Source organism: Apostichopus japonicus, chromosome 6 (genome assembly GCF_037975245.1).
Source record: "Apostichopus japonicus isolate 1M-3 chromosome 6, ASM3797524v1, whole genome shotgun sequence".
Classification (NCBI taxonomy): Eukaryota; Metazoa; Echinodermata; class Holothuroidea; order Aspidochirotida; family Stichopodidae; genus Apostichopus; species Apostichopus japonicus.
In genome coordinates this window covers 1849280-1869918 of record NC_092566.1, presented here as the reverse complement: position 1 = coordinate 1869918, position 20639 = coordinate 1849280, and the positions used below count along the sequence as shown (strand labels likewise).

At 37.5% G+C, this 20639-nt stretch overlaps 1 protein-coding gene across 11 annotated transcripts in view; it reads right to left on the bottom strand.

Annotated features, from left to right (window-relative positions):
- Nucleotides 1-378: 378 nt before the first annotated feature.
- The window catches only part of LOC139968622 (uncharacterized), a 71951-nt gene continuing 51690 nt past the window's right edge, over nucleotides 379-20639 (bottom strand). For 8 of the 11 annotated variants that reach the window (XM_071972800.1, XM_071972806.1, XM_071972807.1 and 5 more), the window contains 7 exons: nucleotides 18868-19059; nucleotides 14181-14437; nucleotides 13338-13521; nucleotides 12640-12875; nucleotides 8975-12003; nucleotides 7592-7777; nucleotides 379-5701 (listed from right to left, as the gene is read on the bottom strand). In XM_071972800.1, coding sequence (XP_071828901.1) covers nucleotides 7597-7777; nucleotides 8975-12003; nucleotides 12640-12875; nucleotides 13338-13521; nucleotides 14181-14437; nucleotides 18868-19059 — 4079 coding nt within the window. In that variant the 3' untranslated portion in view covers nucleotides 379-5701; nucleotides 7592-7596. Of the gene's footprint in view, nucleotides 5718-7591; nucleotides 7778-8974; nucleotides 12004-12639; nucleotides 12876-13337; nucleotides 13522-14180; nucleotides 14438-18867; nucleotides 19060-20639 lie in introns of all 11 variants that reach the window. The other 3 variants (XM_071972803.1, XM_071972809.1, XM_071972810.1) reach the window with 3 other exon arrangements.

The window sequence follows — 20639 nt, the reverse complement described above, 5'->3', positions numbered from 1 at the left end:
CCCTGTGCCCTTATAGCAATGGTCCTGCCTTCATTAAGAGCATTTTACATGAGCAGTCAGAAGGGTTGGATTTCACTATGCTAAGCTTGCTCCTATTCTAGCTCAAAATGATCTAAATGGCCATGCTATAGAAATCTTGAAGTACCACAATAGGGCAAGCTATCATCAGCTATCATATGGTGGGTAGGGTATACAACAAATGTGGTTTGTAAGATCAAGATGGGATGGGAGAGGATGGGATATTCCTCTTCCTATAGGTATGACTTTTGTAATATCACTGATGCTGTCACTAATGTCAATCAATTTATTTTAGAATGGAGTCTGTTTATAATATGATCATAAGTCTTCCATTAGACACATAAAGATGATATAACATAATTGTTCTTTTAAATTGTGCAAAGGACACATTTATTGCTTCATCTTTGTACAAACATTCATCGAATCCGAGTCAAGATTTTTTCCATTTAAATATGGTAATCAACATGAATGTCCAATAAATAATAGTCTTAATTTGTACCTCTCTACATAAAATTATTACAAATAAAGTTAACAGATCCGTTAATTTCTACAAGTAAATAAAGTTGACCATAATGGCAGCTACACCGATTAAAAATTCATTCAATGTGGTTGTCAGTATTTCACCAAATAAACACAAGCATGTCATGTTTTGATGGCCTTTGCATTGTTTAACTAAAAACATTAAATTATACATTTATTCTGAGTAATTGGATTAAATTCCAGTTTCATAGTATCACCATCCTATACTCCCTACCCCACCATATTCACACTTGTCTTTCGATGCACCCGAATTGAAGACATTGAAACACAAAACATATTCCATTGACAGATATTTCCAGTTTAAGAAATTAATGAGAAGCAAGAACATATTGGTTTGCTTTCTTACATCATGATTGCACATAAAAGAAGTAGCTGTTAGGACCATTATTCTCAATGTAACTTGTTTTGTCATTAAAATTATGAAATAAGATATAAATTTGATTTTTTTTTTGCACCACATTGACAAAAAAAAGTCATTTCAAGTGAGACATGATGCCATAGAAATTTCAAGCTGAAGTTATTCCCAGCAAATATTAAAAACTATATAAGATTGATAAATTAATTTACAGTGGTTTGAGAGGAAGGAGTGGTGAATACTTGAATGGGATATCATTTTGTCATCACACCCCTCCCACCTGCCCTTCCTCTCTCCCTACCCTCATAGTTTTGTCACCACGTCAACAAGCTTTCAACATACTGAGCAATGATACTTGTTTCTGGAAAGAAATCACTCTAGCTTATGGAGGAACCCTCTAAGAAGACATAAACAGCTATCACCAAAGTATTGATTGTGTTACAAAACACCAGTTTAACCACCCCCCCTTACCCCTACCCCAACCCTCTCCACACCCTTAAAAAGCAAGAATCTCAATCTGTGATAGTATTCATTTCTGATCTTCTCTTTTCATCCTCATCTCAGCCCCGCATCAAGGGAAACAAGATCAATGACAGGTTCTTATCCACCCTGTTCACTTCATCAACTGTGTGTGACATCTGCCATTATATCTTTCTGAATACAATAGTCATTTATTGTACAGTTCTTAGTATATGTTTAATACTTCTGTCCATATATATGAATAATATGAGAGGCAAACTAAACAGTACCCTGTTTGAAGTTTTTATCAAAAAAAGAAGGTCTTGGTTACACAATCTACTTTGTTCTATCACTGTATAGAAAAACTGTACACGATATGATTTTTTTTTTCATTACAACAAATGATTCACAACCAAGTTGTGTCCAGATGACAGAATTTGTTGAGAACATATACAAAAGAAATACAGTACCGGTGTAAAGTTTGTACACAAACGTAGAACATTTGTACAGAACAATGTAGGTGATCCAACAGTTTTACATTCCTTCCAACAATATCACAATTGATTGTTTTCTAATGGCATGACCAGCATGCCATATCACATGAGGATTGCATTAGATTATCGTGATTTGAAAGATGACACAAATCTGGTAACAGATATCAAAAGTGATCAATACAAAAATGCATACACATCCCCATTACTTAATGTCACAATAGTGTAGGAAGGGTGAAGCATTGCTTACAATGTTGTATATACAGAACATCACAATAACCAAGTAAACTGCACGTTATTTTGTAGATGTTTTGAAATGTCACCTTATGTTACATAATGGGCACAAGTTTGTACAAGAATGAAACCATTTTGGTACTTAAAAACAACAGAACATAATAGAGGATAATTAATCATGGACGATCATTCTAAACTTAAAGGTATAAAGAAGCTGTAATCAAATCCTAGCAGCTGTTAAGGCCGTGACGGGAAGTCTTTGGAGTTTCATCCGACTCAAGTAATCGGACTTAGGTGATCGTGTTTTAGGATTATTTCAGCTGTTATAGACTTTACACGCTTAAATTAGCCTGTTACAAGTTCGATTTACATCAACATAGGACTAAAATTAATCTTCACAAAGAAATCGATGAATGAATTAGACACCTTACAGTTACATAGGTTTAAGGCCAATATACAAAGTACTTTCCTAAGGAAGAGATCTAGAAGATTGGAAGCACTGGTTTTTACTTTTTCTCTTGTTTTATGGAATAACCCATTTTGCTAACAAAAAGGCACATATTATACAAACAGCACATTTTGATGATTGCCTTACAGTGAAATATCTAAGGAAGACTTTATATATCAGTCAAGTTCTTTGTGGGCCAGAGTAAAATGTGGGTTGGAGTCAAAGCCAGAGAGAATTCAAAACTCACCATACCTTAAGCAATGGTTAAACAATGTTCAGGGCAGGCCAGCAAAGTATTCAAGTCAGTACTCAAGTCAAAAGGTCTGTTGAACTGCATACCCAAGTTTTGCATGACTGTGGGCCTTCTTTCTTTTCCTCGTTTTTCTTGTTTCTTTCCACTTTTTTTTTTTTTTGGGGGGGGGGTTCTGTTTTTGCAAGCACCTATTGAGAACCTCTGTTCTAGTTTTCAATCATTGAAAGGTGCCTACCTATAGCAGTTATTCTTGAATTTTAAAGTACTGCTCTGTCATAAATTAGATTTGGTTCCAATACTGACCCAAAAATAAACTCTGGACTTTTATTCAAACTAACATGGTTAGCTTATAATCATAATGACCATCAACCAGAAAATGAAATACATCATGTAAAATTACTGAGTTAGCATGTTAATTAAGTGTTAATTGTACAGTGATTGCATAGAGATTTGTATTTTATTTTTACACATGATTTCAATGTTTATATGAGCTGTCATAAAGGAAGCACCTCTTATCAGTTAATCTATGAAAATCAAATATATCAATATTGCAAACTTTATGAGCATCAGTTTATAGCATAAGGTAAAATATATCCTCAAGATGATGTTAAAAGCAACAGTTAAAGAATTTTTCAAGTATTTTCATTGTTATTGAACAGACTTAATCCTGAGCAGCCAAAAACCTAGATGGTATTTCTTCTCATTTAGTTTCCTAAAGAGTTTTAAACATCTGTTCTTCAAAATATTAAACAGGATGCTTGTTGCCCCTGCCAACCCCCCCCCACCCCTGCCTTCAACTCCCAAATTTGCCAGAAAATGACAAATTGTCACCTTTGTTCTTCTCAGAAAAACATCGTTGTCATAAGAACACTGACTCTTTTCATGTGAGCCTCCTTAATGTACCAGGAAATATATCACTGTTGAACCGTCCGAAAGTGGTTTTTGAAACTGTAAGCGAGTCAAGATTTGGGGGCAATTCAGATGATTTTCTGTTCAATTGTCATTTTCACTCCCAACAGACAACAGAGCATCGCAGGATCAAAACACATATCATGATGGCTTACATTGATGATATATTTATACTTAAACTCTCCTCCTATTCAGTGCGTCTTTGTAAGTTCAGTATACAAATCAACCACATATTAAAAGCAATGCCAATATATGAAATGAAATGTTAAACATATTTTCTTGGTTTACATCTCTTGGTAGTTATACAAGTTGCATGTAACCAATCCACTCCTGTCTGAGTTATGGGAGTACCTAGTGTGTCAGTGCACATGGTCCTCACTTTGGTGAGGTTTGTATGTATTTCTTATCAACGTCACATCTATGTAAGATCATCAACTGTTTCAAAGCCTCAACAGTTGCATTGTGCATTTCTCTCATCTTCTTCTTTGGCCCATACACCAAGCAAATGTTCTCACTGATTATGAAGAAGTTTCAATTTGTTAGTACTCAACTGCCTGAAACTAAACAGCGAACATTAGGTAACTCTCCTAACAAAGATACTGTCGATAAACCAGTTCAGACAATAATGGCATATTTATCTTCGGGTTGTTGCCTTTCATAATCATGTTCTACTTTTCACCTGATTTGCTCAATCAAATTAAGCAATATTTTTGGTAAGAATCTGAAACATTAATCTCTTCATCCAAAACGTCAATTTCATGTAATGTCCTCGGAAAAAATTGTTCCCTGATTTCAATACTTTCCTTGGATCATTGCAACATGGACACCTTATACCTAAGATATAAAAGGAATTTTTAATTTCTAACCAGATATGAAATATGCAAAATCAGCTGAGAAAGGCTAGGTTTCTCTGCTATGGTAGTGCAGTAGGTCTAGTCGAACTGTTGATGTTCTTGTTGAAAAACAACAGAGTTCCTGAAGAGTTTTAAAGCTCTGTAATGTACTTATTGCAACAAACAAACAGATTGACATGAACCTACCAGAATGAGTTGAAACTAAAAGAATGAGTTCCACCTAACAGAATGAGTTCAAACTAAGACGATGTGCTCAAACTAATAGAATGAGTTCAAACTAATAGAAAAGAGGTCAAACTTACAGAATGAGTTCTTACTTACAGAATGAGTTCAAACTTACTGAATGAGTTCAAACTAACTGAATGAGTTCAAACTAATAGAATGAGTTCAAACTTACAGAGTGAGTTCAAACTAAATAGAATGAATTCAAACTAATAGAATGAATTCAAACTTACAGAGTGAGTTCAAACTAAGAGAATGAATTCAAACTAAGAGAATGCGTTCAAACTAACTGATGAAGTTCAAACTTTGACAATGAGTTCAAGTTAACAGAATGAGTTCAACTTAAATTGAATGAGTTTAAGCAATAAAACTGAGTTAAAATTAACGAACGAGTTCAAACTCAAAGTTATGTGATAGTGCACTTTATGGTAAGAGAAATAATGTTGCAAATGCACCCAGCTGCATCTTTGAGGCTCAAAAGTGTCTCTTCCAGTACACAGTCCCTTTAATCAATTGTGACAAATATAAACAAATTTCTGTTCTGAGTTGTATGTGATTGTTACGATGATATGTTCAAATCATTAATTCTCTCCTCTCTCCTCTTTTTAAATCATCCTCTCCTTTTCAGTCCTTGACTTGAATTCCGAGTCCATCACGCTCCTGGGTAGCCACTATGCTGATTAAGTGGGTATACAACCCCCATGCTGTCGATGTGGGAATTTAAGAGGTACCTTTTCTGAGTCTCTGAAGCTGAAGATTTCCTCACTCTTAAAAGGATGAGAGAAGCCAGCCTCAGTCGGACATAATATACCTCTCCATCTTCGTCGTCGTTCCATATTATTGTCTTGCTTGACCTTTGACCATCTGCTTTTGAACTCAAGCATTATCAAAATAGAGTGAGGTCAGACTCTCTATACTCTGTGAAGAACAAAAACTGGAATGAAAACCAAAGGTTCAAAAGTTAGAAAGTTTCGGTGACACCGGCAAACGAGTTCAGAGACTTGGGCAAACAGCAGCAAAGCAATGGCGAATAAAAACACCACTCTTGGTCAAAAAAACTTGAAGAAAAAAATCAAAGCAGCCATGGAAACAAAAGCTTTATACTTCAAATCAAGAGATATGATCAGCTGATAGGTAACAATAATGTTTTCAAACTCAGCAAACTTGCTTTGAGATGTCAAAATTCTTTTGCTTTCTTTAATAGCAATTCTTTTGGAACCTTTTCCCACCATTTGTTTTTTTATTTTGTACTTTTCAGTGATAACGATCCAAGCAGCAGGACGAAACAAAGTATTAACAGAAAACCCATGTTTAAACAAATCGAAGGAAGTAAGGTGACCCACTCCCTCCTCTAGGGGTTTATAATTTAAGGAAGGGGCAAGGGGGTGGGCAGATGGACAACAATTTACAGCATACTTTAGTGTCTAACGTTTCAGATGAATTTGTGAACTTCCTAGATTTGCAGTTCCCCCTGTCATCTTCACCCACCCCTTTCCCACCCATGGAAAGGTCAACTCCCCATAGTAATGAAGCTTTTTGTCAATGTAGGCCACTCACAAGGTTTAAAGCCAGATGTATTTAAATGGAACAGTTATCAGAAATATGAAACAACAAAGTTTCTTGTTAAAAATTATATTTCATCTGTGTTGAAGGCAACCAATATTATGGTTTTAATGTCACGTGGATGTAAATATAAAGCAAGATCTATTGAAATTAAGTATTGCCTGCTTAGAGGAACAAAAATGAAGCCAAAACGATGGTCAGTGGTGTGGGAGAGGGGAGAGGAGAGAGGGGTTTGATGTAGTGGACTATAAGTTGCAAGAGGGTTGGTTGGATTTGTGTGGTTGTAGCATGCTTGCAAAACAGATCCCACTTCAAACTTTCAAAAGACCATGTCAGAAGATGATCACATCAAAAAACGAATTATCAAAAAGAGAATTTTTCAAACCATGCTGTTTGCCTCCAGACTCTTGCCTTCGCATGCCAATGTCACCAAAATATAATCTACTGGATGATAGGTAGATGGTAAAAAACAAAGAAATTACGGAAGGTGAGAAATAAAGAGAGGTTAAAATACTCTGATAACAAGTAAACATGATCAAGGAAAGTGAAGCAATCGGATATACATATAGTGGGTTGACTTTACATACTTAGAGAAACTGGTGTAGTTTGAGTGGTAGCACAAAAATGTTAGTTTCCCCTCTCACCAGTTCCAAAAATCCCCCTCCCCCAAGCCAACCCAACCACCCACCCACACACAGACAAATACAACCTCCTCCCAATCCCTCTCATTTTCTCCTCTTAGACAAACAGTACAATGCCCAGAGAGTTAGTGCTTCCAATAAAAAAAATAGTCTGGTTTTAATCAATAACATAAATATGATTATAACATGCTGCATGCAATTATTTTAGTGAGTATGATATGTATACATGTATATATAGCTTTATAAGCTTGTTATAGAAATATTAAAATATGCAAAAATTACAAATTTGACACTAACCAACAACTACCAAAACAGTTCACATATTAACATTTACACTGACGTTTGTTTCAACTAATTCCAGTTTATAAAAGTAATTTGGAGATTGCATTGACTGGAGGCTGACAGTACTTGTCAAATCTGAATGAAGCTGAAGGAGGCTGCCACCCACATTTATATGGCCAGTTCTTCACCATAATTATGACCAGTTCCTCCTTCATCATGGTACAGTACCACTAGACCAATCAGAACAATGTTAAACCCCCCTTTCCCCCCCCTTCGGACACTAGATCTGACTATGTTGCGGAATGAATAAAACAACGATTACCATGGTTAACAATAGAATACACTGGCTCCAACCACCATGTTACCATCTTCAGTTATTGAGCATGCATCACCAGGTTTGACATGCAAATTAGGAGATGGGAAACTGGACTCATTCAGTAAATTGGCACTCCCGTTGGTTAAAGAATCATAACCTTCACTGTCAGTGAATGAATCTACTAAAGAATCACTGAAACAATAAAGGGGATTGATAAAACCTTGTTAACACATATATATATATTAATTTGAAAAGGCAAAATCATATAACAAAAATAAAACGAGAACAGTTGAAGGGCATCAACTAATTTCTGCTCTCTCATCTCAAACATAAATTCCTGAATCTGGAGCAAACTAACCCAAGCAATTCAGACAATAGAAATGTGCAATTACTGAAGCCCTCTTTTTTCATTTTTTGGGCCAATTTTTTGACTTTCAATATTGCAGGTCTGTGTAGGTCTTTGTAACCCTCTTACAGTGCTATGACTGAGGAATTTTCATAAACTACTCTTTGATCCAGTTTTATCAAAATTTGTTATGGATGGCTGGGAAGGAGTCAAGTTTGTTATGCATACAACATGACGAATAGACTCAAAACCAAACATATCAATTCTCTTATTAAGACTATCTTGATCACGTAACCTGGACTTTCATTCAGGTGCGAATATTTCCTTAACATCCAGTCCAATATTTGATTTTAAATAAACAGTAAATATCAGCTGAGATATAACAGTGATGAGAATAGTAAATAATGAGTGTGTTAATCGGATACGTGGTACAGTATGTGCTGGGATACACAGTCATGAAATAAAATGTGATTAATGTATATGAAATAATATTGAAGATTTAATATCCATAAATACAATGAGTAAACCAACACGCAGTTGTTAAGAGGTATAAGCAATAATTCCATACTCTTCTTGTTGTTGTATATTCTTATTGAAGTTATCGAGGAAACTGCAGAATAACAAAAATTAGCAAGGTATGCATATTCATGAAGCAAGAAGGGCCAATCCTGGAAACTTGAAAATTTAAGTCAACAAACAATCCATATTAACATGATAATACAACAGTGATTTTTTTGTTTTATAGAAGAGGTATATATAATATTAACTTCATTGCAAAAGACTCAAAATGTAGTATCAGTGCAGTAAACACATAACTGATTATGGTAATTAGTTATTGGCAAACATTTGCAGAACCTATTCTCTTTCACAGTAATCACTAATGCAGTAAATTACTGTTAAACATTTTAGTGCAATAACAGCAGGGAGGATGTGTCAAGGATCCATGCTAATGGTTCCAATTAAAGATTGTCACAGATAATTACCATACTAGACCATCCAAGGTTACAATGTTGCGACAGGCATCATGTACACATAATACTTACTTGGAAGCTCTCAGTATCCTCTTCCAGCCTCCTCTCTGTCCATCTTTATCTTTGCCTTTCCCCTTCATACCGGTGGGGGATTTGTCCCGCTTTTTGGATCGATCCATTGAACTGGCCCTCCCGCCGCGCCCAGGCCGCTCTAAACTTGGTGATCTATCACGAGGGGCCTTTGAGGTATCGACAGAACGAGCTCGGCGGAATAAGTCCAGCTTTGACAACCTGTCCGCTTTGGACAGCATTCTTCCTCTTCTCGTTTTGTCCTTTCGAGACCTTCTTTCGTCCCCTGGAAGTTCCTCAAGTTCGGCCCTGGTCGCTGGATCTGGAAGAGCATGGCCTATGGCTGCTGCAGCCCCCTGCAGAGCAGACGCTGCAACTGCCTGTCGGGGATTCCTCGTCTTGTTACCGTTGTCGTCAATTATTACACTGTCTCTCACTTTGGGCGTCTCGGCGAGAAGGTCGGGAAAGTTATCTCCGTTCAAACTGGATCTGCTCCCTCCGCTGTCATTTCCTCTGGAATTCCGTCTTTCTGAATCTAATGAATTCCTGGAATTAACCTCTTGTTCCCTTCTTTGTTCTGGTCTTTTGCTTCCTTTCCTCTTTGCTTTTGATTTGCCCTCCTTTCCACCACTGCTACCCCCTTGTGATGACGAGGATTGTTCTTGTTGTTGTCCATTCTTTGATTTCCTGGATTTTTGGTCTCCTCTCTGATGGCCCCCACCTCCCCCTTTCTTTCCCTTCCCACCTCCTTTTCCCTTTTCCCCGACATTGCTCTGCCCACTTGACTTAGATTTAGTTTCTTTATCTGTAGGAGATGTACCCTCTGAGAGAGAGTCTGATTCCTTTCTGCTACGGCTCCTCTCTTCTTCATCTTCGACTCCCGTTATTACCAAAGTCTCTTTATTAGAGGCAGGCTGCATTGATTCCTGAGTTATCTTGACGCTGACCTCTTCCTCTTTTACTAACTTAGTCACATTTGAGTCAGATTTATTCAAGTTTGAGCTTTGGTCATTGCTTTCCTTGGAAGATGCTTCCTTTCCTTCAGCCAATCCATCAATGGTATCAGATTTCCCATCTGCTGGTCTGGTCCCTATCTGGGGATCAGAAGATGACAAAGCCTTCCTCTCCATCTCTTGGGACTGCCGCAACCTCTGCTGGACGGGTTTCTTATCATCTGGAGATGTCACTCTCAAGCTTGGTGCGCTAACAGATACATCTTCCTCCCTGGGGGCTGAGACTGGTTTAGCAGCTGACGGAATCGCCGGTTCTGAAATATGTAGATCACTAACCTCTTTACGACTATTATTTACATTCTGGCTAGTTCGAGTAGACCTCCTTGCCGTTGGTGATCTTAACCTCACTGTTACCGTTTCAGTTGCATTTTTATCCTTCCCTGGCGACTCTATGACAGCTACCAACCTGGGTGGCCTAGCTCTGGCACGAATCGGTTTCACCTCTGAAACTTTTTCAGCCGTACTTTTGGTTTCTGTCACTGAAACAGTAAATGACAATTTTCCTGTGGACCCAGACTTTTGCCTTACTCTCAATCCGGTATTACTCGTAGTACTCCCTGTCGATCCACCCTCTGGTTGTTCAAACTTGGCTCTGACAGCTGATAAATTTGGCATAGAGCTTCTATAACCCGGTCTATTTGTTAAAAGGGGTGGTGTAATTTTGGGTACATCTTTGGCAACTGGTGATGGAGGGGGCTTTGCCTCTTCCACTGGTTTTTTCTCTGTTGTGGAATCTTTGCTAGAACGGGATCTTCTATCTTGCAATCTCTTAATCCTGTCTGATACGTGAGAACTTGATAAGGAGCTACAGGATGAGGCTGGGGAGATGCTTGGTGTGGATCGGATGCTAGATGGTCCAGTCCCACCTCCACCTGCCCCCTTGGATGTCTCCTTATTAACGGCCGAAGAAACTGCAAATGCTTGACTCAGCATCTTCACAGACCCAACCTTTGGTCTTCCTCTGCGAGCCTTCATGCCGTCTTCATCTTCACTTTTTGAACCGGACTTATCTGAACCGCCAGAAAATTTAGCCTTTAGGTCATTGACCGTTGCAACCTCGACTTTGTTTGTTGCCAGAGATTTAGCAAACTTGGGGTCATACTTCTCAAGGAACCTTGTTGCTGGCGAGCTCCGGCGTGAGCTGCTGACGGAATCAGATGAATCTCGACGATTAGATGAGAAAGGTTCAAAAGCCTTCTTGAGGTCAGTGTCCGACTTGATCGATGAATCATGGTCACTTTCAACTGCAACATCTCCTAGACCCTTCTTCTTGGTCGAAGCATCTTCTTGGTCCTTTTTCTCTTTCCCTGCATTTACTTCATCTTTCTTCTCTCCTCCCACTTCCCCTTGACCTTTCTTCTCTTTTTCAGCATCTTGTTGTACCTGCCTCTCTCTCAGATTTTTCAAGGTGGATGTGGTATTAATTTGAGGCTTTTTGTCTGTTGTTGCTGCCTTTCTCAAGTTGGCTCTCAAATCAGCAGGTGTCTGATTACTAATATCTTTGCCTTTCCCTGGCCTCTTTGTAGAACTATCATCCGAACTTGTCTTCTTATCCCTCTCCCTAGTCCGAGGTCTGGACCGCCTTACACCCTCTGGACTCTCTTTTGGTGAACTTGACACTGATGAAGTTTTGGCAGTCCCTGTTTGATCCTTCACTTTCCATCTAGGTTCAGGCCTCTGCCGCCTTGTCCCAATTTTCTCCTCCTTTGAATCACTATCTGACGAATGGCCAGAGGCAGAAGAAGACTTAAGAGAAGATATTTTTTGGGCGACGATACTTTTTGGGATGTGGGCATCTAACGGGTGCTGCTTCCCTCCCATTCGTTTGCTTCCTTTGGTCTCTGATTCCTCTGAAGCTGCTGGTGTTTGTTTCTTCACAGCTTCTTCAGTTTTCTTTGTCTTTGTGTCCAGTTTTGGTGGAGTTTCTTTAAGACTTTCAATGACCCCTTCAGAACTGACGGCAAGATCTTTATTCTTTGTGGGGGTTGTATCCTCTTTCTCAGGTTCAGATGGTTTTTCCTGTTAAGCAAAGGAGCAAGAAGTTAACCATGTAAAGTTTGATTCCTTTTAGGAAACTATGAATAAAGGGTTAAAAGTTTTAAAGGGCTTGACATTTCGATCCTGACAAAAACTTCTTCAGAGGCCCATTGAAACAAAAACAGACAGACAGATAGACAGACACACAGACAGACAGACAGACAGACAGACACACAGACAGATAGACAAGTAAAGGAAACAACTGAAATATACGGATGGAAAGAAATCTTGCATTGATCAATGTTCCGATTAAGTTATTTTCTGTACATTTGTCTATTTTACTGGAGAAGATCCAATTAGGATAGAAATGTCAATGACATCTACTTATATATAAACCTACACTTTTTGAGTAGTTATGAAAAGTTTGTTCTCATTCGATTTCCCGTTGAAAATGTTAACAGTCCTAAAACTCACTATCTCAAAATTTAAGACATAGATTGTGAAATTTCAGCAGCAAATCCAGGAGTATTGCTTTTGCTGGAACATGTTTGCTGGAAGACACTCTGAAAACATGTTCGTTTGCAATAGTTAATAAATCTTTACTTCATGCACAACAGATAACAAAGTTATGCTAATTTAAATACCCCAAGATTAACCAATGTCGATTCTGATGCAAACCTTTGTTACGTCTGGAGTTTTTGACAGTTTTTCTTCTACCTCTGTAACCTTGGGTGTGTCCTTGGTCACATCTGGGAGTTCAGGGGTCACCTTTGGCACCTCTGGAGGTGCAGCTGTCTCTTTTGGCAGTTCTGCAGATGGAGAAATTTCTTTAGTGACTGTTGGTGAAGTTTCCTCGACTTTATGATCCTGCTCCAATGTTTGGGATCCAAGATCTTCCATACGGATGTCCTCAGCTGAAGAAAAAAATTGTTATTGTTTGGTATTCATAATGCATGCAAAGATATTAAGCTAATTATAAGTGGAATTCATCAAACTCATGAGATCCAAGATTAGAGTTTAAATTAGTGGTCCATTCTATTCTCTTGCTCCTCTTACAATCTTGATTCTTTGATACAAAAATGTATATTTAAGATATGTTTTTCAATGTCTATGTACCCTGTTGGGAGCAGTAACCAACTAATTGTGTCATGAGTACATGACCTTACATAAACATGAAGACTATGAAATGAGCTTAGCAGGCAGACACTACTTGCTCATACCTGATATATGAAACGTGTCCAAGGACTGTTTGCTTTCAGTTGTAATGCTTAGTGACTTCCTACTCCACATACATGATCTTACATAAACATGTAGACTATGAAATGAATATTCATTGTACACTAATGAGTTCAGCAGACTACACTTCTTGCTCATACCTGATATATGAAGCGTTTCCAAGGACTGTGTGCTTTCAGTTGTAATGCTGAGTGACTCTCTGTTCCTCTGGTCACTGGAGTCAGCATTGGACAATGATGGAGTGGAATTAGGTGAATCTTTCTTTCCTCGGCTGGCTAGAGACTTCCCAAGAGGAATGTCCATAACTTGCATTGCTTTGGCATCCTGATGGTATTAGCATAAACAATTACAATGGAGGACGACTATTATTACAATACAAGGGAGGAAGATTATTACATATGACATGGTACAATTCATGTAATTACAATATAGCAATAATCCCATCACAATTAATTCCCCATCGATACAAGCATTAACAAAGAGTCATTGGATTTTACTGGCACGTAACTTGCTTTTTTAAATAATCCACCAAATGAGTAATTTGTGGAAACCAAATGAGTAATTTGTGATTTTGTGGCAACAAGTACTGATATTTCAAAGATACTTTGCAGGCTGTTTCCTTTCATTACCAAAGAAAGGCTTATCTTACCAATCCTTACCAAGCTAAACTTGCCAAGCTTTCCATTTTTCTTTAATTTTTGTTATGGAATGTGTTTCCCAACAATGTGTTAATGTTCAGTGATTTTGAAGTTGCCTGTGAAATTATTGCTGCAACAATTTAGGGGGAGGCATTGCAGCCCAGCACTCACCCCCATGTTGGGACCTTGGGGAATGGGTGAGAGATATGGATGTGGAACCCTTCATCCCAGTCAATAGTCTTTTACAATGTAAAAATAAAATCTCGATGGTAACATTATTACCATTAGTGTAAGCTTCAATATCAGCAGTCAACATTTTACAAACTAAATATAAACTAAACTTACAAAATTTCTATCCCTGGCAGAGAAACTCTTGGCCCTTTTAAAGTGAGCTCCCCCGGGTCCATCACTTCGTAGGAAGTTTATTTCTCGTCTCTGTCTCTCGACTTCTATCTGAAGGAAGCGGATGAGGTTCTCCCTCTGTTGTAGACTCTTGGTCAATTCTTCTGTGGTATTTGAGGTAGTTTCTTGTGGTGTTTCATCTTCTTGTATTGTCTGTACTTGGGCTTCAAGCTTCCCTGGTTGATTACTTGGACTGGTTACTACAAATGACAAACAGCAGGCAATCAGTTCTTTTTTCTTCCTAAAATCACATAACAACATACAGTACAAAAAGGGCCAAACTGCTACTCAAATGTGAAGGTATAACATACTTTTGTTCTGAGAACCAGGTACTATTTCCAGTGTTGTATGAAAACAAAAATTCCACATGTTACAGCTGTTACATATAAGGTGAATTCCTAATAACACCTTGTTTAAAAAGTTAACAACACAACTTTATAGACAATGGCAAATGTAATAACAACAAAAACATTACAATTTTTAAAATATTTTCATCTTCTGAAATTTTTATATCTGGAAGAAAATTTGAACCTATTTGTCACTAAAGATTTTAAATTGTATAAAAGAAATGCTTCCCTGATATTAAGGAAAATAACTGTAATCTTGTAATGTTACACAAATTTACACCTAATTGGAAGTGATGCTGTTGGCAACTTATCATACCTCCAGCTGAGACCATTTCACAATTACCTGGTAAACATGTCAGCCACAAAGTTATTCAATTTTTAAAGCAGTGTACTGGATTCCATCTTTCCATGACCTAGCTTGTTTAGTCGGCAACTCTAACAAAATCTTACATCATATTTACTTCCATGGTATCTTTCATTCATTTAAATTAATTAAAGTTGATGTTGTGAAAAAATGTAAACTTTTTTTTTTTCAATACACTGCAATGGAAAGTTGATGTTTTACTGTTTGTTTTTTATTTCCTAAAACTTATTTTATAAGATATTCTTTTACATCACAAGAATATATCATATATATTGCTTTGATTAAAACTTCGCTGGATATGTCCCATAGAATAATTCTTGAAAATTAGTCACTGTTACTTTAACTATGAGAGGTGTACTTTGTTTTGATACAGAATGATGATTGTTATTATCATAATTTCCTTCTTTTCTGGGAACAATGAACCCCTTTGTTGGTAATAATTTTAAGGTGGTAAATGGCTGTAATCAATCTATGATAGAGTTAAAGAAAGTTAAAGGGAGCAAAAACAAACTGCTGTGCTATCGGTATACATGTATAGTTCTTTATACCATTCGTGCATGCTGCTTCCATTCATTACAGCCATCGACCGTGTGACACAATCTTTCCAAAGATTTAATCACTTTTCTTACAGTCTATAAATGTGGCACTTACCTGCCCAATTTAAGAAACTAAAAGTCATAGAGGGCATAAAACAAGTTATCAACATTTTCACTAGTGAGATATAAATGCAGATTATCTTTTTTCATAAACAACCCCAAAGGTAGAAAATATCAATCAGAGATAACAACGCACAGGAAATTGTTCAACTTATCTCCTTCAACTATTTCCTCCACTCCCCTTCCCCCTTCTACTTCCTAATTCCCCTCCTTTACCCCCAAATGATTACTTTGGAAAGTTTTGATAAAACAACTTTAAGACATCAAAAGTTTAAAAACTTCAACCTTCAACTAAAACTAAGAGAATAGCCAGGTTCCATATTATGATTTTAGCCAGGCTACCATACAGTATATGTTTACCCAGGCTACCATATATGTGTACCCAGGCTACCATATATGTGCACCCAGGCTACCATATGTGTACCCAGGCTACCATATATGTGTACCCATATATGTTCACACCATATATGGTGTACACCGTATACACCATATATGTGTAACCATATATGTGTAACCATATATGTGTACCCAGGCTAGCATCCTTCATCTAAAACTAAGAGAATAGCCAGGTTCCATATTATGATTTTTAGCCAAGCTACCATATATGTTTACCTAGACTACCATATATGTGTACCCAGGCTACCATATATGTGTACCCATATATGTGTACACCGTATAGCATAAATACAACTAATGGTAGCCAGACTATCATATACAATATGTGATAATACAAGATTACCCAATACAACTAAGCATGTTGCCTCCCAGATCTATAAAAAGATATCTTAATGCCACACATAACTGTATCCTTTGTCGAATATAACTACTTGCATATTACATCCCCAAACCCTTCACCCTCATCCTTCACACTTAAATCTCCTCATTCTCCCTCCTCATTCCCCTTACCGTCCCCCTCCCACCTCCATTCTTTCCCATCCCCTCCAAACCTTCCCCCTCCTCTTTTCCATCCCCCTCTTCCTGCTAACCTCCCTCTGCCACTCTCCCTCCCAACTTCCTTTCCCTTCACTGCAGATATATTACATAACAGGCAGAAAACCCCAATCCCCTCTGCATCTTTTTATTGCATTTTAGCAGTTGTCATTTCAGTAACCCCTTATAAATTTGTCAGCCGTTCTCTTTTCATTTGCTTCCCTAATCATGTTCTTGGTTCAGATTTTCACTCTTCCGCCTAAAGTGTCAGAGATGGCAGAGTAAGGTGGCACTACCTTATCTGAGCTTCTACTGGTCATCAGACACATTGATATATCTGAGGCATCACAAAATTATCAAACTGATATGTAACCCCATTTCATTGGCCAGATAGACAAGTTAACCTAAATATTAATGTTCTACTGTATGATGAAATATGATGATAGATATTCTATCTGGCTTCAATGAACATGTTTCCAAATTAAGTTTTCCTTCAAGTTAGTTCTAAGATGAAATAACTGAGAATTTTAATCAAGTATAAAATATAAATATAAAATAAAATAAAAAAATATAAAAAATCCTTACACACAATGAAAAGTTAAATGTTAATGAAGGGTACTACAGTGAGTCAATTGTATGTTTTCCCCTGTGCACCCTTACCACAGCATGTAACTGTCTATTCCTACAGCTGTCTGTGGATCTAGAATCCACTGGGAGAAATAATCTCAATTCACAGCATGAGTCATGTTTTTTTGCAAGATGTTTTTCTTTTGTATAAATATATATATATATATTTTTTTTTCTGAGAAAGATCATGTCAACTACAGTATAAACCTGCCACAATCTGTATCTGTATAGTATACTTCACCAGCATCGCTCACATAAGACCCTCAAACACATTATGAATGATAAGTTACATACATTTAGAAAAGAATTCACCACAAAAGCCAGCCTGTCATCTTAACAGGTATCGCATGCATTTATGAACAAATGGTACTACAAAACGAAAGCGTAAACAGGCCGCAATCAATTCACAGCAATCTTTGAATAATCATGCTTGGTATGGACAGCCCTTATCAGTATGTGCACAGCAAACTGTTTGTCGAGGTACACTCCACATCACACAACAAGTCTTTTACTTATTACAGCCACTTTGTTGATGGCTAAATACCTGCTACTAAATCAAAGATGATTTAAAGATAACAGCAACTTAAAGGAAGACAAAATGCATTAGAAAACAGATGACACAAAACAAAAGACTCATTGAGAAACGTCAATTATGTAATACACACCTTGATGGTGGTGGGGCTGACTTTGAGATTATCAGAAGAATTTGGTATGTAGTCTCCTGTAAGATTAATACTATTTTTGCAAACAAAAACACATATTTGAGGTTTGAAAGGGAAAAGAAAAATACTGGGACTATGGACAGATAGTTTTGAATTATTTCTAAACACTTTGATCCCCTTATCCTGAAAGATATATATTCAAAATCACAATTTTGAGGATAAAGCCGCTAATTAAAGTGCATATTCTTCTAATCATGGTACCTAAGGGTATTAAACTTCTCTGATCTCATCTACTCTCTTGTGAATCGAGTGTCACATGTTGGATTTTCAATCTTTGTTTCCTATCCAAAATATATATTCTTGACCATAGAGAGTATCAGATTTGATTTGCAAGATTTTGGTTAAAATTCAACTTTTCTTCTTTTTACCTGTTTCTGTATTTTTTACTTCTCCAACCAACAAAACCAATTTCGGCTCTCATTAAGCAGTTTTCAAATGTCAGATGTTCTGATAACCAAGGTACTTGGAGTCAGTTACAACTAAATAGACTTTAAACACTGTTTAAAGTTGGCCTTCAAACTTCTTTTAAACCAAATCATTCAACATGCTCCCCTTTAACCAATGAACCTGAGACTGTTGTCTCCATAGACTTTGCACACAGTGAACTCCTGCAGTGAAGCACCACCGAACCCAAACAGTCAGCATGCATCATCGGTTGTCAAACTTTAATCCCTTGTCGACATTGGACTTTGTATCCATCAACTGTTGTCCATACAAGATCCGAAACTTCTGCAAATTTTACCGGACCCAAAATTAAGAAACTAATCATTCTCTTTATAATTAATGACAAACAGACACATACATTATTATTCAAACCATGGCTTTAAACCATACCAGCTTTTAATGTCATGTCCTAGAGGTTACATGCACCAGGTCTAATGGGTGGTTGTCAAGACAACAGCTTGCACACCCATTTCTACTGCAGTCACCCACAGCATGCTATAACAAATCCAAGCCTTTGCATTCAACGGCAGTCATTTTTACCTTCCCCTACTTTCTTCTCGGCATCTTTTTTCTTTCTACTCTCTGCTTCCTCTCGGTCTTTCTTCTCTCTCCTTATCTCCGCGTGTGATTGTATTTTCTCCTCTAATTCTTGCACTTGAGATTTTATTTCACTTAACTCTGCCTCTAATGATGTTTCCCCGATAGAGGAACAGGTACTATGCCTCTTTTCATCTGTGTGCATAATTTACATACCGATGAAATACTTAAACCATTCTTCGGTACTGCATGCAAGAAATTGCCAATTTTTTATTTTTTTGATTATGTTCCTGCAAAACATTAATAATACATGACCCGATGATCGCTAATAATTTACATATATACAAAGTTCTTCGTAATAATTGAAGAAGAGATCTTTATGAAACCTATTTGCAAAAGTTTCAAGTGGAGCTAACAGTTTAAGTACCTTAACTTGTCTTGTCTAAAGCATGTTTCTTCGTGCAAGTGTGTCAGTCCAGTTCCTAGCTTGAGAATGCTTTCACACGATCGTGTTACTTCAAATTGGAGATCGTTAAATAGTACAGTTCATGCACATCAGGACCACTAGGACAGCGCCCTCATTTGAAATGTTGGAGAGTCCAATCAGCAGCTACCAAACACACACAGTTAGGTGTAAATATTACCTCCCGTGGCTTGCTCAAACTAATACAAAGTTACACTACATTGTAGCTTTACCATTAAAGGAACACTTACAATTTCAACAGAGCAATTTTACTGTGAATCAACCCTAAGTTTGAGATGATTGTGGGTTGAAATGTTGAGATGAAGATTCCTCATCTCAGTGTACTGGGTATTTCACTGTCATAAATTCAAGATATATACCTCCCTCTGTACCTCTCATGTCTGTAACCCTTTTGTCATATTACTATATTACCCTAATCCCCTCCAAAGGACCCCCCTCACCAGGGACCTCCTCCTTCCACCTCTTGCCCTCCCAAATGCATAACCTAGTTTTCAACTTTAATCTATATCTAGCTTCTATTAAAAAAATATATATAGATATATTTTCAAGATTCCTCCACGATAAAGAAACTTCATATTGATGATATCACGTTGAAGGTGAATGACAACCATGGACATATTTCAAATACATCTTTCTTGAGCCCAAACATTCATGTGAATACTGCGGGGGAGGAGATGTATTGACAGATATATACCGAAAGCTCGGTGGAGATTTGGACTGCACGTTAAAGTCTTATCATCCTCTCCCATAGCGACGACGACCGCGGTAGGGCTCGCTACTGAAGATGAATCTCAAATGCCCATATAAAGAATTCATTTAGGACAATAGATATATCCACAGGAATGTAGGGGACGTCTAGAGATGATGGAACCTTAAAGACTAAACAACCATCCTCCCTTTACCTTAAGAAGATGACATGAGGAGACCACACCAGTGGGCCTCATACCTAGCAGAAAAAACCACAAATAACAAGGACAAGAGATATAGAACATCTCCGATGGGGTACCCTGGAAATCTAGGAAATCATAATTGGGTTAGTCTCCTCTAGGAGGTACAGACCTATGACTCATACCCTGGGATTGAGGTCCCTGGGGATGTAAGAGCTGAGGAAGGCAACCTCTGATTTATCAAGGTTACAAATTAGAGCATCAGCTGGAAATTTTGAACGATCTTTAACCCTAAATTGCTATGTGTTGCTTCCAAAAGGAGTAGATGTTACACATTTGTCAGGTTATTAAAAGCGCTGGAGTTTAGAAATAACATCTGGTGTGGCTAAGTAAAATAGTGCAGA